The 19799-nt window shown below is 42.1% G+C and overlaps 1 protein-coding gene across 2 annotated transcripts in view; it reads left to right on the top strand.

The window, feature by feature from the left end:
• Positions 1-19799, top strand: part of Cfap44 (cilia and flagella associated protein 44) — a 79555-nt gene that overhangs the window by 56071 nt on the left and 3685 nt on the right. For both annotated transcript variants that reach the window (XM_041673230.1, XM_041673231.1), the window contains 6 exons: positions 462-665; positions 4431-4626; positions 11073-11183; positions 14025-14155; positions 15304-15420; positions 16305-16506. In XM_041673230.1, the coding sequence (XP_041529164.1) occupies positions 462-665; positions 4431-4626; positions 11073-11183; positions 14025-14155; positions 15304-15420; positions 16305-16506 (961 nt within the window). The remainder of the gene's footprint in view (positions 1-461; positions 666-4430; positions 4627-11072; positions 11184-14024; positions 14156-15303; positions 15421-16304; positions 16507-19799) is intronic.

Below are 19799 nucleotides of genomic sequence, written 5' to 3'. Positions count from 1 at the left end.
GGCTCCTACTATTCTTCTTCCCCCTCTTCTGAGGGGTTCTGCTGGCTCTGCCTTGTATTAGGCTGTGGGTCTCTCTATCTGTTCCCATTAGATTCTGGATCACATCCCTCTGATGGCAATTGGGTTAGGCGATGATCTTCCATTTTATATTTTTGAATTTTTTTTAAAACATACAAAGAGTTAAGGGTGATGTTTATTTATAGTTACTGTGAGAAGGTGGGGTAGATAGAGAGGATACAGACATAAACGGTGTTACCAATGGCTTAGTCAGTGTTGATGAAGTGGCTCAGAGGTCTGTAGTTATACAATTTCCACTACTGAGCTATACAGATTTAATGCCACGTAGAAGTGAATTTATAATGAGCACAATAATTGTATAATGAAAAATATTGTAGACACATTAGAACTGTTGGATATTTACCCTTTAACTTATCCATCCTCACATCTCTTTTCTCTCTCAGATCAAAGAGCTGACGGTCACTTTTGATGCAGAACTCCACCTTCTGAGACACCGGAAACTGAAACTGGACACTAAGATGAAACTATCTGACCTGCACCATGTCACGCTATTTCAAGAAATGCTTCTCCTCAAAAATTTTGAAAAACAGGAAAATATTCTTCAAGAGCGTGTCAATTCCTTAGACAAAGAAGAGCAGGACATGCAAGTAAGAGCAGGCTGAACCCTAGCTGGCTGCTCCCCTTCAGTTAGGGAGGATTACTGAAGTCCTTACCACACAGACCTGGGCACATAATTTGATTCCCCAGAACCTATGTAAAAACCTAAGTACAGCAGCCCGTGTCTGCAATCCAAATCTGGGGACATAGAGAAAGGAGGGTCTCTGGATCTTATTGGTCAGTCAGTCTAGCCAAATTGCTAGCTTCAGGTTCAGTGGGACATGCTGTCTCCGAAAAATAAGATAGAGAAAGCTAGCAAGATAGCTTGGCGGGTAAGCACACTTGCCAACCAGCCTGATGACCTACCTGAGTTCAGTCCTTTAACCCATATGCTGGAGTTGTTTTCTGATCATATGTACACTGTGATAAATGTACACACACACACACACACACACACACACACACACACACACGTGTGTGTGAGAGATGGTTATAAATAATAAAATATGATAAGATAATAATTAAGGAAGACAGCATCCATCTCTAGTTTCTGCACATGTGTGAATACATGTACCCCTACCCGCATACAAACATACACAAAATATAGGAATCACGTATGAGAGAAAACGCATCTGTCTTTCTTATACTTGCTTAATTTGCTTAATATAATCATCTCCAGTTGCAACCATTTTTCTGCAAATGATACAGCTTGTTTTTTTAAAAAGACCGTTTCCACTTATTCACTGAGAATTTCACACTTGCATACAGTGTATCCTGACCAATTCCACTCTCTGGCTCCCTCCTTCCAGCCTCCAGATCCTCCCAGCTAATCTTATTTCTCCTCCTTGTTGCTGTCTTCTTGTTGTTCTTGTTCTTCTTCCTTTCTTCTTCCTCTCCTCCTCCTCCTCTTCTTTTTCTAAGTGTAACCCAGTAAGTCAAGTTAGTGCTGCCCACATGTGCATGGTGAGGGCAATTCACCAGAGAACGGACAACTTACCCATGGGCACACCCAAAGAAATGACACCCCCACCTTCTCCAGCATCCACTCATTTCAAATACTTCTTTCCTGGAACTGGGACATTATGAGCTCTTCCTCATCCATTCTAGAGTGTTGACTGCTTTGAGTTTTGCCCAAGTCATATGCAAGTAGCCACGGCTGCTGTGTGTTCATGAGTGTAACAGCCATGTCATGTCCCAAAGACAACATTTCACAGCACTCTTCTGATCCTCTGCCTCTTGTATTCCTTTTACCCCTCTTCTGCAGTATTCCCTGAGCCCTGGGGGCAGGAATGATATAGATGTCCCATTTAGACGCTCAGCAGACACTCATTCTTAGTCTTTTGACCAGTTATGAGTCTCTGTATTAACTGCCTATCACTGCAAAAACAAGTTTCTCTCTGCCCAAGGTTGCGAACAGCACCAATCGATAAATATAAACACAGATATTTAGAAGTCAGCTAGACAATATGTCCATTTAGTGAAACAACAGTAATAGGTACCTCTTAGGGTCTGTGATCTCAGCAGCTTTGGACCAGGTTCACAACACCAGGGATGGATTCTTTCCTGCGGAGCAGACCTCAGATCCGATCAGGCACCTCTAACAGTCATGCCACTACTGCGCCAGTTCCTCCACCCTGCCTGGGAGGTTGCTATAGCTTGCAGAGGCTACTGTTGGATAAAGTCATTGATAAGTCCTCTGTCCCCATGACTTGCAAAACAAAACACCTTCAGCACTTGAAAAGCTAGCCAACTGGGAGGAAGTTTCAAGGTCAGTTCCAGTTTAATTCCTCCATGTTGTACAACCAAAGTTTGTGGTGTCAGCAGCAATGGGGTCCTTTCCTATAGTTAGTTAAAAGGACAAGTCAAGCATAATGGCAGTAGCCTGTTCTGTTTTGGTGGTCTCTGGAGCCTCCCATCCATAACTCATAGGGAAGTATACCACATTTGGATGGATTTTCAGGCCTTAGGTTGATACCTCTGATCTATTTGGAGTTGATTTTTGTGCAGGGTGAAAGATACGAATTTAATTTTGCTTTTTTACATATATATATATATATATATATATATATATATATATATATATATTTCCCAAGCACTATTTGTTGATGCTGCTGCTTTTCTCCAATGTGTAATTTTGACATCTTTGTCAAAAAGCGGGTGACTGTAATACTGTGGACTTGAATCTGGGCCTTCTATTCTGTGCCATTAACACACACACACACATGCATGCATGCACATACATATCTGATTTTGTGCCAGTACAATGTTGTGTTATTACTGTTTCAAGGTTTTTTGTTTGTTTTAACTATGGCTCTATGGTATAAATTGAAATATGGCATGGTGATTCCTCCAGCAGAATTATTTGTGTTTAGGATTGCTATGGCTGTCAGGATATTTTGTACTTGCTGTGAATTTTAAGATTTATTTTCTACTTCTGTGAAGAATGTCATTAGAACTTTGTTTTGGATTGCATGAATTTGTCATTGGCTTTTTGGAAATAAAGATAGGGGTACTCATTGTTATCTACTTTGAAAGGAAAAAAATCCACTGTGTAAAACAGCTAGGAGGGGAAAGTTGGGGTACTTTTAGTGTCTATAGATTTCAGAGATTATTAAATCTATGGAAGATTATAAATATGAAGGAACACGAGAAGGGGATAAGGATGACAGAAAGAAAAGACATGAGGGTAGGAGGGGAAGTGCATGAGATATGGGTGAATAATAAAGAATGCTTCCTAAGAGATAGACATAGGGACAGGCACAGCAATCTTCAACCCTGAGCAACGTACAAGCAGAATAGTAAATAGGCTGGGGACATGACAGGGACAAGGAGTTGGGGATGAGAAGAGAGAGGTCAAAATGTGCTGTCGGATAACCCAAGAGTCCCAAGTCTCTGGAATTGAAACCCTGTCAACCAGGCTAACCTGTGTTCTTTGAGAAAAAGGGAGTGAGGGGTAATGGAAAAAAGAACAAAAGAGGAAGAAAGGAGTGGAGAGAATGTTAAATTGGCACTTGGCACTAAATACAGGGGGAATGAATGTGAAGGAGAGAGATGAATGGGGGCCTAGGGTCTGATTGCTGGCTACAGCTTCTGCTTTCTTGGCAGTCCTGCTAGGACTTGCAGATGCCATCAGAGCCCTGTATGTGGTAGGGTCTCCAATGCTGGTTTTAGTCCCAGGTCCAGTTTCAAATTCAGTCTTGAAGCTCATGTCTGGTCATAGATACTGGTCCCATTGGTAGACAATTCTTCAAGGGTTGGATCGGAGATGCTGGTCAATCCTCTGGGATGGTCCTTCAGGAATCCAGCTGTGAACGCTGGCCCCTGCCCCATGTTAGACACACCACTTCATATCTTCGTCTGTTTTCTCTGTAGGCACCATCTTATCTGAGTGGCAGTAAAAATTCCTATTTGGCCAGGTAGTGGTGGCACACACCTTTGATCTCAGCACTTGGGAGGCAGAGGCAAGTGGACTTCTGTGAGTTGAGGCCAGCCTGGTCTAAAGACCAAGCCCCAGGACAGCTAGGGCTGTTACACAGAGAAACCCTGACTCAGAAAACGAAACAACCCAAAACAAACAACACAAAATTTTAATTTACTTTGGATTTTTACGTGAACATTCCAGAAATACTGAACTTCAATGATGTTTCTAAGGAATGTAAATGTAATCAAACAGTTCTACAAACATTAGAAATTTAAATTTCTATTAAGCTTAAAAATATCTGTAGACTCTAGTTTTGCATTGGAAAGTGCACTGCCCTCCAAAGCCAGCTTGTTAGAAATGTTATTATCTTATGTTCTTCTCTCCCGTCCCTTAGTGGAAAATCAATGAAACTCTGAAAGAGATGGAAGAGAAAAAGAATGAAATCACCAGGCTCCAGGAGCAGGAAAAGGCCCTCTACGCCGGGTTTCAGTCAGCCCTTGGAGAAAATAATAAATTTGCAAACTTCCTTATGAAAGTCCTGAAGAAGAAAATTAAGCGGGCAAAGAAAAAGGAAGTTGAAGGCGATGCTGGTTTGTGTTCCTCCCTCACGCACTTGTCCGTTTCTTCTCCTTAACACTAAAAAGAGAAGTACCTGGGTTTTCTGGCTTGGTGCCATTTTCTCCCAACTACCTCACAGGCAATGTAGAGGTGCTTTAGGAATCAAAGAGCAGGGGCTACAAGCTGTTATGCTGTGCTTGAACACCCGCAGTGGGAGTGGTTTTATGTGTGTGTGCGCATGCGTGTGTGGTGTGTTTGATATGAATTAATACAGGATAGTTTGCTATCTTTGATGAAATGCCTGTCCTCATCTCTTGCATATGTTTGAGTAAGATTGTCTTCCTGACGTGGCACTGAGTTTTTGAGCGTTCCCTATGTTGTAGAGTCTAGTCCATTGTCTGATACATCCTTCACAATTTCCCCCTCATTGGTTACCTTTGCATCTGTGCATTTGTTGAGAAGGTTGTCTCATTCCTTTGAATTGTTTGTGACCTTTTGAATTGTGTGTCACAGTTGTCTGGACCTATAGGTGCATGTGTCTCTGGGTTTTCTATTTTGTTACGGTGACCTACACCTTTTGTTATTGTAACTGCATACTAAGTCCTGAGATCACAGTTCTTCCTACTCTAGTCCTATTTTTCAAAATGACTTTAGCTGTCTTTAGGTCTTTAATATTTCCATATTTTAGAATAGCATTCTTTATATCTACAAAGAGATCTTGTTGGAATTTTTACCACAGGTGTGTTAAACCTATTTATTAATTTAGCTCTGCGTGTCTCTGGGCAGACCTTGCATGTTTGCCTATTAATCAGCATACTGCATCTCAACACACAGCCCGTGCTCCTGTTTTGTTAGAGTCATACCTGTATAGTTCCCTGTTTGGGGTGATCATAAGGAAGTGGTACTTTTGCACTCAGTGTTTTCATGCTTATTGCTAACATACAGGAGGATGATTGGTTTTTGTTGTTTTGCTTGTTTGTTTTTGTTTTATTGTTTTAGTTCCTTCAAGACAGGGTTTCTCAGCTCTGGCTGTTCTGGAACCCGCTCTGTAGACCAGGCTGGCCTTGAACTCAGAGATCCACCTGCCTCTACCTCCTCAGTGTAGGGATTAAAGGCGTGCGCCACCACCCAGCAGCATTATTGATACACGTTCGCCTCATGTTCCATGGACTTAGTAGTTCCAGAAGGTTTGAACAGATTCTTGGAAATTTTCTGGGTAGAAATAATTTCATCTGCAAACATGAGCCATTCTACTTCGAGTCTGTGTCCATATTTTTCCATTTTTTCCCTTTGCATGGCTCAAACATCCAAATTACACTGATATGACTGGAAGGCTGAGGTCTTTGCTTTTTTTCCAACATTACAGAGAAAATGTTCAGTCTTTTGACATAAGTGTAGTGGCATATTGTTTGCATTTTGATAAATAAATCTTGACTGAAGACCAGAGGCAAAGCTAAAGCCACTAGAGGTCAGGTAATGGTGATGCACACCTTTAATCCCAGGATTTGAGAGTCAAGAGTCAGATGGATCTCTGTGAGTTTAAGGCCATCCTGGTACAAGATCAATACAGAAATAAACCCAGGTGGTGGTGGCCTACACCTTTAATTCCAGTACTAGGGAGTCATATGCCCTTAATCCCAGCACTAGAGGGAATATAAAATGGGAGGAGAGAGCGGCTTAGTCTGTTTAGTCTGTGGTTGCCCGGCCTTGGTAGAGGTAAGACTTCTCTAGTAGCTTGGCTGCTTTGCTTTCCTGGTTTTCAGGTTGAACCTCAGTATCTATCTTTGGGCTTTTATTATTCATGCTATAATTAAGTATCTTGTTGTCTGCTGGAGTAGATTGAGGGCCTTCCTCTGTTTGGTGAATTCTCATCATGAATGGGTACTCGATTCTGCCAGATGCTCTTCCGTGGTGATTGATGACTTTATGGCCTTTCCCCCTTTTGTCAAATATCATTGGAGCATTCATCAACTGATTGTCAATTATTGAACAGGACTTCTCCCTTGAAATAAACCATCATTGGTAGAACATAAAATTTTTTAGTATACTACTGAACTTTGTTTGCTAAGTTTTTAAAAAGAAGCCTTCGCCCTTGTATTTGTTATTGTATGCTTATGGTTTGAATGTGGGAAAGGATTAAAAAAGAAAGGCAAAGTGGGTACCTTTCGGTGGGTCCTGCCAAGGTATGCCACTAAGCAACCACGCCACGTGCAACGAAGTTAGTCCCAAAGGTTTATTGGGGGAGGAGTGGGCAGTGAAAGTTCACCTTGGAGGGTGACATGAGAGAGGCAGGCTGGCAGACAGACAGACAGACAGACAGACAGGATGAGAACAGGGAAGAGGAGCAAGAAACAAGGAAGTTAAGAGAAGCAAGAGAGAAAAGAAAATGCAAGAGAGGAACAAGAGGCGAGAGAGCAAGCTGTGCCTGGCAGGTGATTTTAAAAGGTGCACATGTCCCATAGCATGTGGAAAGACACCTGGTGTCTTTACATTACACGTGATAACATAACTTAACTGCTTTGGTGGTAGAGGTAGGCTGCTGCTGAGGAAACTAACAATGTGTCCCTTAATTGGATGCTTGTTAGGACTTATTGCAAGATGCTTAGGTGAGTGGGGGTATCTGAAAGAAAAAGAGAAGAAAAAAGGAAAAAGGCTAAGCAGGGAGGCCACAGTGCTAGGTAATGGGGTCTGGGGAGAAAGGTATATTACCTCATTAAAGGGATAATCATTCCTCCATCTCCTTAGCATGTCCACAGGTAAATCAGCTTTCCAGGGTGGATGGTTTTTTGGTCAGGTGATTGACAGACCCCATAACATATAATTTTCTAATGTTTGGAGCAGATCAGAATGTCATATCTCTGACCGGGGTTAGAAGTGCTCCGTTGTAGGAAGACATAGGTTTCTGTTAACGGGCCACAACAGAGTCTTTATGTTCATGCTCAGTGGCATCCAAGATTACTATAACTTTCCCTCTCAAGAGTGGAGACCCTAAAATCATTTAGGAGAGGGACCGAAATTGGGAAGTGTAGTGATACATTATTGTGAAGCTGTCTCTTTACCTCCAAAAACTGAAGTTTTAGCATACCTTACAGAAAAGTTAATAATCCCTTGGGATCATTTAAGACTGTATAGTGCAATAAAAACAATTTTAAAAGATTATTTGCATTAACAAGACTGTAGACTTAGCCCGCTGTCCTACTGTGTACCAGTCTATTTAACTTGCCCTTAAGAAAACATTGAACCAATCTTACTTAGATCCTTGCATTTCTCATGCAACCAGCTTTAACAATCAAATGAAAACCTTTAATTAAACTTTATGTCCCCTTCATGCACCTGCCCCAGAGTAGTTCATGTAAGTACATGTGTGCAGTAGCAATCATTTGCTGAAAGCAGCGAACAAGTTGGAAGCCACAAGTATCTGACATGAATGTTGGGAACAGCGTATAGATACAGCTTGATGATGTCTGTTTGAAGTCTGTTTGCGTGTCTGAGTTAGTTGGGATATCTTCCCTTGTAAAAACTGCTAAATTTTCTGTAACGATTTCCTAATCTCTTTCCCATACCTATTTTCTGTGCTATTCAATAAATATAGTAAAGCTTTTTTTCAGACCCAGATATTCTCTCTCTTTAATGTGCGCGCGCACACACACACACACGCACGCACGCACGCACGCACGCATGCACGCGCAAACCAGGCAACAGACAAACTACAGACGAGCTAGAAAACACAGACTATAAAAAGAAGGAAGACATGAGATACCGACACAGCTTGGTGTCTCTGAGGTCATCCCTAATGTCTTAACTAACACCAAGAAAATCCAGAGATCCAATTCCACAAGTGTTCACCAAAACTGATTAGTGTCTGGACTGGAATGTCAGTCATACCCTCAGCAGGGCCTCCAGGCAGGGGCCTCATTTAGGGGACCGGAGATAACCAGAAACCAGACCAGGATCCAGAATGTTTTCAGACGTCACAGGCCTGGGGCTGGGAGAGAATCCCAGACGCTCCCAGCTCAAGGAACTGTAACAGAGTTCTCTAACCCTAAACTGCCCAGGGCCTCTCTGTCTCCCGTTCTCCTCAGTGCTGTGAACTGGGAAGTCTGTCTTCATCTTTGACTTTCTGGAGGATGCTTATTCTTCTTTCAGCCTTCAGTGGAATTGGCCTGTGAAGCTGTTTGCAACCGAAGACTTGGTGGCAGTGGGGGCGTTAAATTATGAAGTAAAATTTCTTAATAGCTCAGTAATATTCAATCTTCTGTTTTATATTAGACGAGTTTGCTTAGTGAGTACATCTTTCTTAAGGAATCAGCCTACTTTTCTAACAAAATTCATGATTGTAAAGCTGTTCACTGTCTCCTTGTTATCATTTAGTAACTGTACGGCGTGGTAAGACAACATTTTAGTATAGTTATTAACACACGGTAATTGTACAAATCAATGTGATTCACTGTACTATTTCCATAAACACACAGACTGTGTGCTGGTCCTCCTACCCCTTGTCTGCCATCCTCCTTCCCTCCACGGGTCCCTTCCCAGTTCTCCATAGTCCTAATCGTAGGGTCTTTTTTCTCTTTTACAGTTCTCATGTATGACAGAAAACACGTGACACTTGTTTTTCTGTGCCTGGCTTATTTTGTGCAAATGTCCTCTGGCTACACCCATTTTTTTTCTGTGCAAATGACAAGAGCCCATTCTTTTAGGCTGAGTAATAACAGTCCATTGTATATAAATACCCTCTTTGCTTTATCTGTTTGTCTGTTGACAGGCCGATTCTGTATCTTGGCAATAATAAATAGTGAACAATAAACATGAGTCCACAGGCATATTTGTATGCTGGCCTCATTTCCTTTGTATATACACCCAGGAGTGGGATACTGGGACACATGACAGTTTTGCCTGTAGTTATTGAGGAAGGTCCATGCAGTCCCTCAGCCCCGGAGTGACATTCCTGTGAACAGTGTATTTGCATGCCTTTGTCTGTACATCATCACTCATTTTATATATAATATATATTATATGGATGTATACATGTGCCATTCTAGTGGAGTGTGATAGAGTCCCATTGTACATGTGAGCTTCCGAGCATGTGGGGCGGCCTCATTACACTTGCACAGAGGGCAGGACCCCCAAGGTAACGAGGGTTTCCACGGACACTGCTGACACTGCCTCTGGCATTAGTTATTCTCTCATTACTGTGACACACTATCTGACAAAAATGACTTAAGGAGTGACGAGTTTATCTTGGGGACACAGTCCATAATGGCAGGGAAGACGCCACAGTAGGACGGTGAGGTAGGAAGTCACAGTGTAGCTGGCATTAAAATGTTTCTGATTCACTTTATATGGTGACAGAGGTTACTTAAAGTCATTTTCAGAGAGATTTTAGGTTTCAGAAATGTACAAGATCCTGTCATATAGATATAGGCTTGTAACCCTGGCTACCCAGAAGGTTAGAATGGGTTTAAGTTTGGTCCTCTTGGGCTACGTGAGTTCAAGGCCAGTCTAGGAAATTTAGCAATTTCCTGTCTCAAAAAATTCATTATAATAAAATTTAAATTTAAAAAGGGTTAGAATTAAAGTTTATCGGTATAGTGTTTGCCTGGCATGTAGCCCTGGATAAAAAGAAATAAATAAGCTGGGCTGTGGTGGTGCATGCCTTTAATCTCAGCACTCTGGGAGCAAAAGGCAGGTGGATCTCTATGAGTTCAAGGCCAGCTTGGTCTACATAGTGAGTTCCAGCACAGCCAGGGCTACACAGTGGAACCCTGTCTTGGGGGAAAAAGCAAGCAAAGAAAAAAAGAAATGAATGAATAAATAAATAAGTAAATCTTCAAAGTATGAGGTCCATGTCATGTCTAATTTGAAGTTCCATAAGACCACATTGCTAACTGGTGGTGTGTAGCTCATAGATGCTCCCAAGGTGTCTTAAGAGCAAAATGGGACATGTTAAAGAGGTCTATACTCGCTTATCTTGGGGATGATATGTTTACTATTCAGACGTGAACACTTTATAAAGATGCTATACATGACATGATAATGGAAAGTTATGCATGACCCTTGCTAAAGAGCAACCATGCAAACTGTTCAGGCGGCTGCTGAACTATAGAATTCAACTCTAAATGCAAGAATAAATGATAACCTACAGCAGAGGAGAAGGAGAGTACTCGGCCAGTGGACAGAAAATTACTGACAAGTAGGGTAATTCTTTGCTAAAATCTAACAGAATCTTCACTGACAGCAGACCAGCGTGACAAGTGATGGGGGAAGGGGGAGATTTGAGGATTTTGTCTGCTGGTAAGGGTGAAGGTCTTCAAACAGCATTCCTGCTGTGACTGGACTCAGCAAGCTGAGGACAAAATGCGTGGTCTGCGTCTTTAATGATTTTAACTCTTTGCACTGTCTGCTCCCTAGTAATTGACTGTTGGGAACCCCGGCAGTTGGTGGGGACCCTCCTGACAAGGTCCTCTTCTCTCCTTAGATGAAGACGAGGAGAGTGAGGAATCCAGCGAAGAGGAGTCCAGCTTGGAGAGCGATGAAGATGCATCCGGATCTGAGGATGATGTTTTTGACGACTCCATCTGCCCAAACAGTAAGTTAGGCAGAGCCACGTGTTCGTTGTAGAGTGGGAACAGGGGCTAACAATGCAGAGGTGCTTTTTTTTCTATTTCTAGTCTATTTCTCTGGTAATGAAATTAAAGAAAAGAGTGGGTTAAAATGTTTGAAATAGAGCCTACAACCCTTTGGGAGGGCTTTCTGGGAGGATTATTATCCAAGCCTTTAGACAGCGTTTTTGCTAGGAACAAATTAATCTATGGTAACCAATTGCTGGTTCAGAGATATTATGAATTATGCAGCAAATGAATTGTATAGATAAAAGCCAGATTTGTACTTTAAACACACACACACACACACACACACCAATATTTCCTTTTTGACAAACTCAAATTTTCTATTTTGACTCTGTAAGAACAGTCCATTCCAGCTTCTAAGAAATCAGTGATAATTTTTTTACTAGTGAAACTATCCCAGAGCATCAGATCAATATGCTTATAGTCTTTGTAAGTCAATAGTTGAGTGGAGAAACTCAATTTTATTTTGTTTGTAATTTCATTATTCAGACATTTAAAATCAAGTTTTACTCAAAATTTAGAAGTTTCATTTCAAATAAAGCTTAAATCTTGTTTTAATTTCAAAGACAAGAGTTTTTCTTTCTTTTTTTTTTTTTTTTTTTTTTTTTTTTGGTTTTTCGAGACAGGGTTTCTCTGTGGTTTTGGAGCCTGTCCTGGAACTAGCTCTGTAGACCAGGCTGGTCTCGAACTCACAGAGATCCGCCTGCCTCTGCCTCCCGAGTGCTGGGATTAAAGGCGTCTTTCTTTTTTTGAGACTTTTTTTTTTTTTTTGCTTTGACTGTTTTCAAACTTGTAGCATAGACCAGGCTGGCCTCAAACTCACAGGGATCCACCTGCCTCTGCGTCCCAAGTGCTGGGATTAAAGGCATGTGCCACCACTGTCCAGTTGTCAAGAGTCTTATTTAACAATTCCAGTATTTATGAGTAGAATAAGAACTTTGTAATTCACTTTGTTACAATGCAGTGGGATTAAGGGGCTTGCACACCACACAGCCAGTCTAATTGCTGAGCTGGGTTGAAACCAGGGCTTGTAAATCCTGCTTGGCTACTCTGTTTTGTGGGTTGAGGGGTCATTCTTAAGCTCTTACCCTTGCTAGGCTAGCGTTCTGCCCCTGTGCTACATTCCCAGCTGTTAGGGTTGGAGATCAAGCCTTCCGATGTAGCTTAGCCTGGCCTGAATTTACAGCCCTTTCTACCCCAGCTCCCTATTGCTAGGATTGTAGGCATGTGCTATCTACACACAGCTCTGTTTCAGCATTCGAATTCCACATTGCAAAGGAATGGTGTCAGCTCAGGAGCACCAAAAGGCCTGGTGTTTACTCCGGACCCCCAAAACCAAGTTCTCAGCACAAAGGAGATTGATTTGTCCCAGAGAGACAAAGGGCAGGGAATAATAGACAGAGAAAGTCAGAGGGTATAAGGGAGAAGAAGGGAACAAGGGAAAGAGGACAGGGGCATTTGTCCCAGAATGGGACAAAGAACTGTCTCTAGATCGAGAGGAGACAGACGTGGCCCATAAACAAGTGGCGGTTTATAAGGGTAAAGGGGGAAACCCCGTGTTAGGATGAGTTTAATTTTAATTGAGCATGTTAATTAGATGAACCAAATAACGTCAGAAGGAAGTGGCCAAATAAGGGAATGGACCTTAGCTGATACCTTTAGGAATGTAATCTAATGCTTTTTACTAAGGCAGAGGGAATGGAGGAGAAGGGCAAGGCTGCCAGAGCTATGTTTGCCATGCTCAAGCCATCTCGAGTACCTGCTCACAGGGTCATCCTTCCTTCCGTGTATAAATGTGCATTAGTGTAACACAGCTCACATAAAAGCCTGCCCTGGGAGCATGTTGCATTACATGCAGATTACACTTCAGCACATCCCTTAGAATGCAGGGTGTTTTGGTCTATAAAATCAGGACAATTGGGGCTTCAGAGATGCCTCAATGCACAAAATGATGGCCAAAGAAGCATGAGGACCCATATAAAGTTGGAGAGGCTTAAAAGAAACATCAGAACCCCAGAAAATCAAGGCCAGTTAGCCTAGTGAACTTACTGGGAAACAAGAAACCCTGTCACACACAAGGCTGAAGGCATTATTGTGTGACTAAACATTCCCTGAGGAATGCAACTCATGTCTACTCATCCTGATAGGGAACCCAGGGCAGAGAAAAATATGAATGCCTCTGAAGTCCAGTGAGTTTTATTGGAGTTACAGGAATATGGGTGTCACTCACTATGGATGACAGCTCACAAAAGCTGGGAACTTGGAGCACACTGCGCAGTCTGCAGGCAGATCAACAGAGTGGAGAGTGTCCCTTCCAAGTGACCTATTTGGTCTAAACGTCTTCCAGGTAGCTCAGCTGGTTTCTGCTTCTTCCAGGCAGCTGGTCTAATCTCAGTCTTCTTTGCAGCTTAGCTTGTCGGAGATTCTTCTCTGCAGCAAAGCTTCGTTACTCTGGCAAGGAGGGGCCTAGTGAATCTGGTCAGTTTCAGGGACTTCCTGAAGCTGTTTTGAGTTGTTTATCTTGCTGCTTAAGGAGCTTCCCTGAAGAGTGGAATATTTCTATCTTGGAGGAAACTGTTACACAACAATGACTGAGGTTGTTCTTTGACCTCCACATACAACACACACATACTTTGTTTTTTTGTTTTAAAAAAAAGGAAAACAATTCCTCCCTTGCAGGGTCTAGTGTGGGTCTGTGAATATCTGATAGTGATTCTGAATCTTCAAGCTTCATGTTCCTAGTGCCACACATCCCCCTTCAAACAGGGCTGGCTGCCTTCTTATTTTAACTCTCTATTCAGACTGTGATCCGAATCTTTTTGAACTGGCCCTCCAACTTCGAGAGAAAAGGCTAGACATTGAGGAAGCCTTAGTGGAAGAAAAGAAAATTGCTGACAACCTGAAAAAAGAATACGATACGTTCTCCAAAAAGGTATGGGGTCTACCTACTTGTCTTCTAACGTGCTACCCACCCTCCTCTGTCATAGGCATGGCATTGCTAGGACTTCTCAGAGAAGAAGCATTTCAAATGTTCTCTACAGCTTTCTTTGTGTTACAGGTCTGTAGTATGGCATGGCCATTACCCTTTGGATATTTGCTTTTTCTCTATGTGACTCATCTGTCCCAGCATTTTTGATGACATAACTCTATGAGCAATAGATAGCATAGCACATAAGACATAGTAAATGTCTGTGGATTTATGACTAACACTCAGGAAATATTGGTTTCATATATTGATCATGAAGCATTCTTAGAAATGAGATGAAGGTGAGTAGCAATAGATACTCTGGTGTTTCCTCTCTCACTCAGTCTTCTGGGGCCGATGCACTGTGTGTTGGAGGAAGCTAAAGCTTCTGGAACTTTATTATCTTCTCCTTTTTCTTTTAACTTTCTGTCTTAGGTACTCTTGTTTGGAAAAATGTCACATATGGGTTTTTTTTTTTTTTGTAGATGAAAATGTTCAGGAACACTGTTGGGTGTCAGGAGGTGACGACTGTGCTTTGGCGATGCTGTAGCTTCATGCTTGAAAACACTTCTTTCATGCCAGGCGGTGGTGGCACACGCCTTTAATCCTAGCACTTGAGAGGCAAAGGCAGGCAAATCTCTGTGAGTTTGAGGCCAGCCTGGTCTATGGAGTGAGTTCCAGGACAGCCAGGGCTATTACACAGATAGACCCTGTCTCAAAAAAACAAAAAACAAAACAAAAACCACTTTTTTATTAAATTTCTTTGGGTCACTGTAACAACAATAACAACAACAAAGTCTTCTACCATTCTGACAAAGATAGCATATTTTTCATACGGAAAATAGAAGAAAGAGAGGGATGTTTTTTTTTCCCTCTTGTTTATAAAGCTTTTACAATTCTTGCACTCCGGGATGACTCAGGAGGGAATATGCATTCTAACCTGGCAGTAAGAAAATAATGCTCATTTCTTGGCTGCAGCTTAGACTCAGGCCCTGAGTCATGGTCCCCCGAAGCACATCCTGTGCCCACTGTGCCTTTGTTTACCAGCTTGGATGGGGATATGTGTGTACACTGTCACTGAATCATGTCACTCTCTCTCACACGGCTTTGTTCAGGTAAAAGTTGTGGCGACCAATCTGAACGCTGCCGAGGAGGCCCTGGAGGCCTATCAGCGAGAGAAGCAGCAGAGACTGAACGAACTGCTGGTGGTCATTCCCCTCAAGCTCCACCAGGTGATTCCCCCCACCCCCACGAGTCTGCCCAGCATCCCTCAGGCAGAAGCAGTGTTCCTGGCTCACCCACGATGTGCCGTGTTCGTTGGTGGGAGGACAGAATGACATCCCCAACCCTTCTTACCCAGTCAGGCTGCTAACTAAAGAAAAACACCAAGGCACGCTTGCGTCCCTGGCCTGTAGTCACTTGGCGGTCCAGCTTTTTAGGTCTGGTGAAACTGATGAGAGAATGATATGTCTGGAGCTTGGGATGCTGGGTCTTGCACGCAGGTGACTTTCCATCCATCTTTAGTCAGCTGTGAACCAGTGAGCGGAAGGAAGCTCATCTTAATGTCATTTATAAGGGAGGTTAGGACAACACAGAAATAATCTTTTTCTAATTTTCTTCCATCTCCGTTCATTTCCGCTCTCTACTTGAATAACAAGTAGAGAGCGGAAATGGGGATTCGTATCAGAAGAGAAAGGCTTACTGTATACTCTTGTCATTTTAAGAGGAGAGGCCATTCTTAAGGGGCAAGAAATATTCAAAAGTCATTTTATTAGTATTTCCTGTGACCTGCCTCAAACCGGTTGAGCTCTCTGTAATGGTTTGTTATATCATCTTTGAAATGTGTGCCCTGTTGTTAAAAAGTGGATATCAGGCAAGACCTATTCTGGCAACTTTGCTGTCCCCAGAGAGATCCAACATGGCTTATTCTCTGATGTCAACTTTCTTTTTACCCAGTTGGTCACTGTCACTAGGGGTGAGAAAGAGAGAAGCCCCAGCGTAAGGGGTTTTAAGCAAGGGACGGAAGAAGAAAGGATTCCTACATCTTTGCCTTCCTTCCGTCTGACCTTTGTCTGCTTTGGTTCTGATTTCTCCTGGCTTTGTTTTGTATCTGTAGATAGAGTATGTGGTCTTTGGGGAGGTGCCTACCGACCTTTCTGGAACCTTGGTCTTTTCTAACCACTCCCTGGGGCGGCTGCAAGAGCGAATCATCCAGCTCCAGGAGGAAAACGCCCAGCAGCAAAAACTTAACAAAGAATGCAGGGAGAGGCGGAAGATGCTGATCCGGGAGAAGAGAGAGATGGCCAAAACCATCCATAGTGAGTAGCTCAACGTGTGGACCGCTATTACACTTTCTGGGACAAAAGGGAGCTAACAGGTGGTTGGTTCCCAGCTTGGAAAACAGTAACCGCAGACCCGGCATCACTGAGAGGAAACAAAACACCCTTCGCTTTCTATTTGAAAGGGAAAAAAATGTTGGCGTGCAGTCTCTTTCTCTTTGTGTATAAGAAATGTAGAATAACGTGGTTCATCTCTGCTGGACCTGAAACTGTGCTTCAGACAGAGGAAAGCCCTTCCTCTTTCTGGTACTGTGTACTGCTGCTCCAAGGTTGACCACCGGGTACAGATGCACACATGCCAATGTATTCTCACACAGTATGGGAAACTCCCAGCATGCTTCTGTAATGACACTCAGAGTCCCTGGTGGACTTTTGGAGACCATGTTTTATTGTTCATATTGTTTTAGGTAAATTTTCTCTGTAGCCGATAGTGCAGTATTCCATTGTGTGGATGGTAACGTATTCACCTCTCCAGTCACCTCTTGATGAGCACTTAGGTATATGGAGCTTTTCATTATCCCTGCAAGTCTTCTTATACATGATTCCTTATGCACAAAGGGTCTCCAGGCTCGAAGAGCTTTTGCCTGCTTTTCTCTGAAATGTCACCAAAACTGCTCCCCAGAGTGACAGAGCTCAGGTCTCCTCCCCAAAGCAGCGTGTAAAAGCGTTTTTATTTCTTTATTTCAGGTTTTAATTTTTTTTCCCCACAGTCCGGTGGGTGTCCAAACATACTTCGCTGTGGTTTGAAGTCACATTTCTTTGTGAGACTGAACGTCTTCACACACTCTTTTGCCATTTTTATGTTCCTTTCTGTGAGACCCGCTGTGTCCTTTGCTCACTTTTCGTTTGCCTTTAAAAATTGATTTTAGGGAATTCTAAAGATTGTAGTTCATTATGTGTTCTCATCGGGTCAACTGTTTTGTTTTTTTTTTTTTTACTTTATATTAAAGTGAAAAGGTATTTTAAATCTTAGTATGGTAAATTTATCTATTTATGATGTGCACTTTGTATGTGACTTTTTAAGAAATTCTTTTCCTAAAGGTAAGTTTTGCCTGGGAGTAGTAATCCCAGGATTAGTACACAGGAGGCAGACAGACACATCTCTGTGAATAGAAAGCCAGTCTGGTCTACATAGTGAGTTCCAGGACAGCCAGGGCTACATAGGGAGATCCTATTTTGAAAAAAATAAAATAAAATAAAAAAGAAGGTACGTTTTGACCCAGCAATCCCTCTATAGGATCTATTCAAGAGAAATGAAGTCAGTATGTCAGTGAGTTATCTGCACACCTGTGCTCAGTGCAGAACTGTTTGCAAGAGCCAAGATGCAGAATGAACCCAAGAGTTCCATCGGCAGATGAGTGGGCAAAGGAAATATACCAAAAATAGTAGTAGTCTTAAAGTAGACCAGGACACTATCACTTTATGGCAGTATAAATGAATCTGGAGGGCATTGTGCTAAGCAGAATAAACCAGGCACTGAAAAACTCCATAAGATTTTACTAAATAAGTGTCTTATAAAAAATGTTGAACTCATCAGGAGTGGTGGCACATACCTGTTACCTCAGTTTTCAGAAAACTGCCCCAAGGGGGCTGGAGAGATGGCTCAGCAGTTCAGAGCACTGCCTGCTCTTCCAAAGGTCCTGAGTTCAATTCCCAGCAACCACATGGTGGCTCACAACCATCTGTAATGAGGTCTGGTGCCCTCTTCTGGCCTGCAGTCATACACACAGACAGAATATTATATACACAATAAATAAATAAATAAATAAATAAATAAATAAAAACTGCCCCAAATTTGATGGTAGCCTGGCACTGCCTCATAAAACATAAATAAAATCCAGAAGCAGAGAATAGAGTTTGGTGGTTGATAGAGGCCTGTTGGGTGGCATGGGATGGGGGTTTGATGGTTGGTAGAGGTTTGTTGGGTGAGATGGGTGGAGGATTTGATAATTAGTAGAGGCTTGCTGGGTGGGATGGAGATGTAGGAGTTGTGGGCTCAGTGCTACAAAATTTCAGGGAAATGCGAAATAGATCCAGAGGTGTTCTCTTACAAACCATGTGGTGAGTAGTTAACAACAATGGATTGCATTCCTTAAAATTGCTAAGAGATAGATTTTCGGGGCTGGAGAGATGGCTCAGAGGTTAAAGCACAGTCTGCTCTTCCAGAGGATCTGGGTTAAATTCCCAGCACCCACATGGCACCTCACAACTCTATGTAACTCCTATTCCAGGGGATCTGACACCCTCACACAGACATACATGTAGGCAAAACACCAATGCACATAAAATAAAAATAAATCATAAAAAAGAGAATAGGTTTTAAGTGCTCTACACACACACACACACACACACACACACACAGAATGGGGTAGAAGATGACCGTGTGAACTAATGTATTAATGACTTCAGCTTGACCCTTTCCCAGTCACGTTTCACAATAGCATGTTGTACATGATAAATGTATGTATTTTGTCAGGGTTTTTAAAACTGTGATTTTTTTAGTCTCCTCTATTATTAATGTTACTCACATTGTGTTTGTAATCTACCTAGAATTAAGGTGGTTGCAATGTAACATGAATAATAGGAAAATAGAAGAGAAGATAATCTTTTTTTTTTTTTTTTTTGTCTTTCAAGACACAGTTTCTTTATGTAACAGCCCTAGCTGTCCTGGAACTCTAGAACAGGCTGGCCTAGAACTCACAGATATCTGCCTTCTGAGTGCTGGAATTAAACACCTGGTGATAATCATCTTTTTAAAATACTTTTTTATATTTTTTTTATTTTATTTATTTATTATGCATACAATATTCTATCTGTGTGCATATCTGCAGGCCAGAAGAGGGCACCAGACGTCATTACAGATGGTTGTGAGCCACCATGTGGTTGCCGGGAATTGAACTCAGGACCTTTGGATGAGCAGGCAATGCTCTTAACCACTGAGCCATTTCTCCAGCCCCACTTTTTTATATTTTATAATGTTTGGTATATAGGAGCTATGTGGAAGTTGTCAAGTACCAAAACAAAATGAAACAAATAAATGTTCCTCCCAAATTAATGTTGTCAGTATTGTAACACCTGCCTGTGAGGGGTACATTCTCTTGTTTTCCCTTAGCCAGAGAGAACCACTATTGCCGATTGCATGTTTAGTGTTCCATGTCTTTAAAAAAAAAATAAGAAAAGCAGTACACACATTTCTATGTATTCCTAGCTAGTAGGTTACTTTGGAGCCCTGTCAAACTGTTGTATCTTATATGGCTATTGGAAACGACTCC

The sequence above is a fragment of the Microtus oregoni genome, unplaced genomic scaffold, assembly GCF_018167655.1.
Source record: "Microtus oregoni isolate MIOR12 unplaced genomic scaffold, Mior012 000023F_ref0000262, whole genome shotgun sequence".
In the NCBI taxonomy this organism is placed as follows: Eukaryota; Metazoa; Chordata; class Mammalia; order Rodentia; family Cricetidae; genus Microtus; species Microtus oregoni.
The sequence above is the reverse complement of the archived record's forward strand: the minus strand, read 5'-3'. Positions and strand labels throughout refer to the sequence as shown.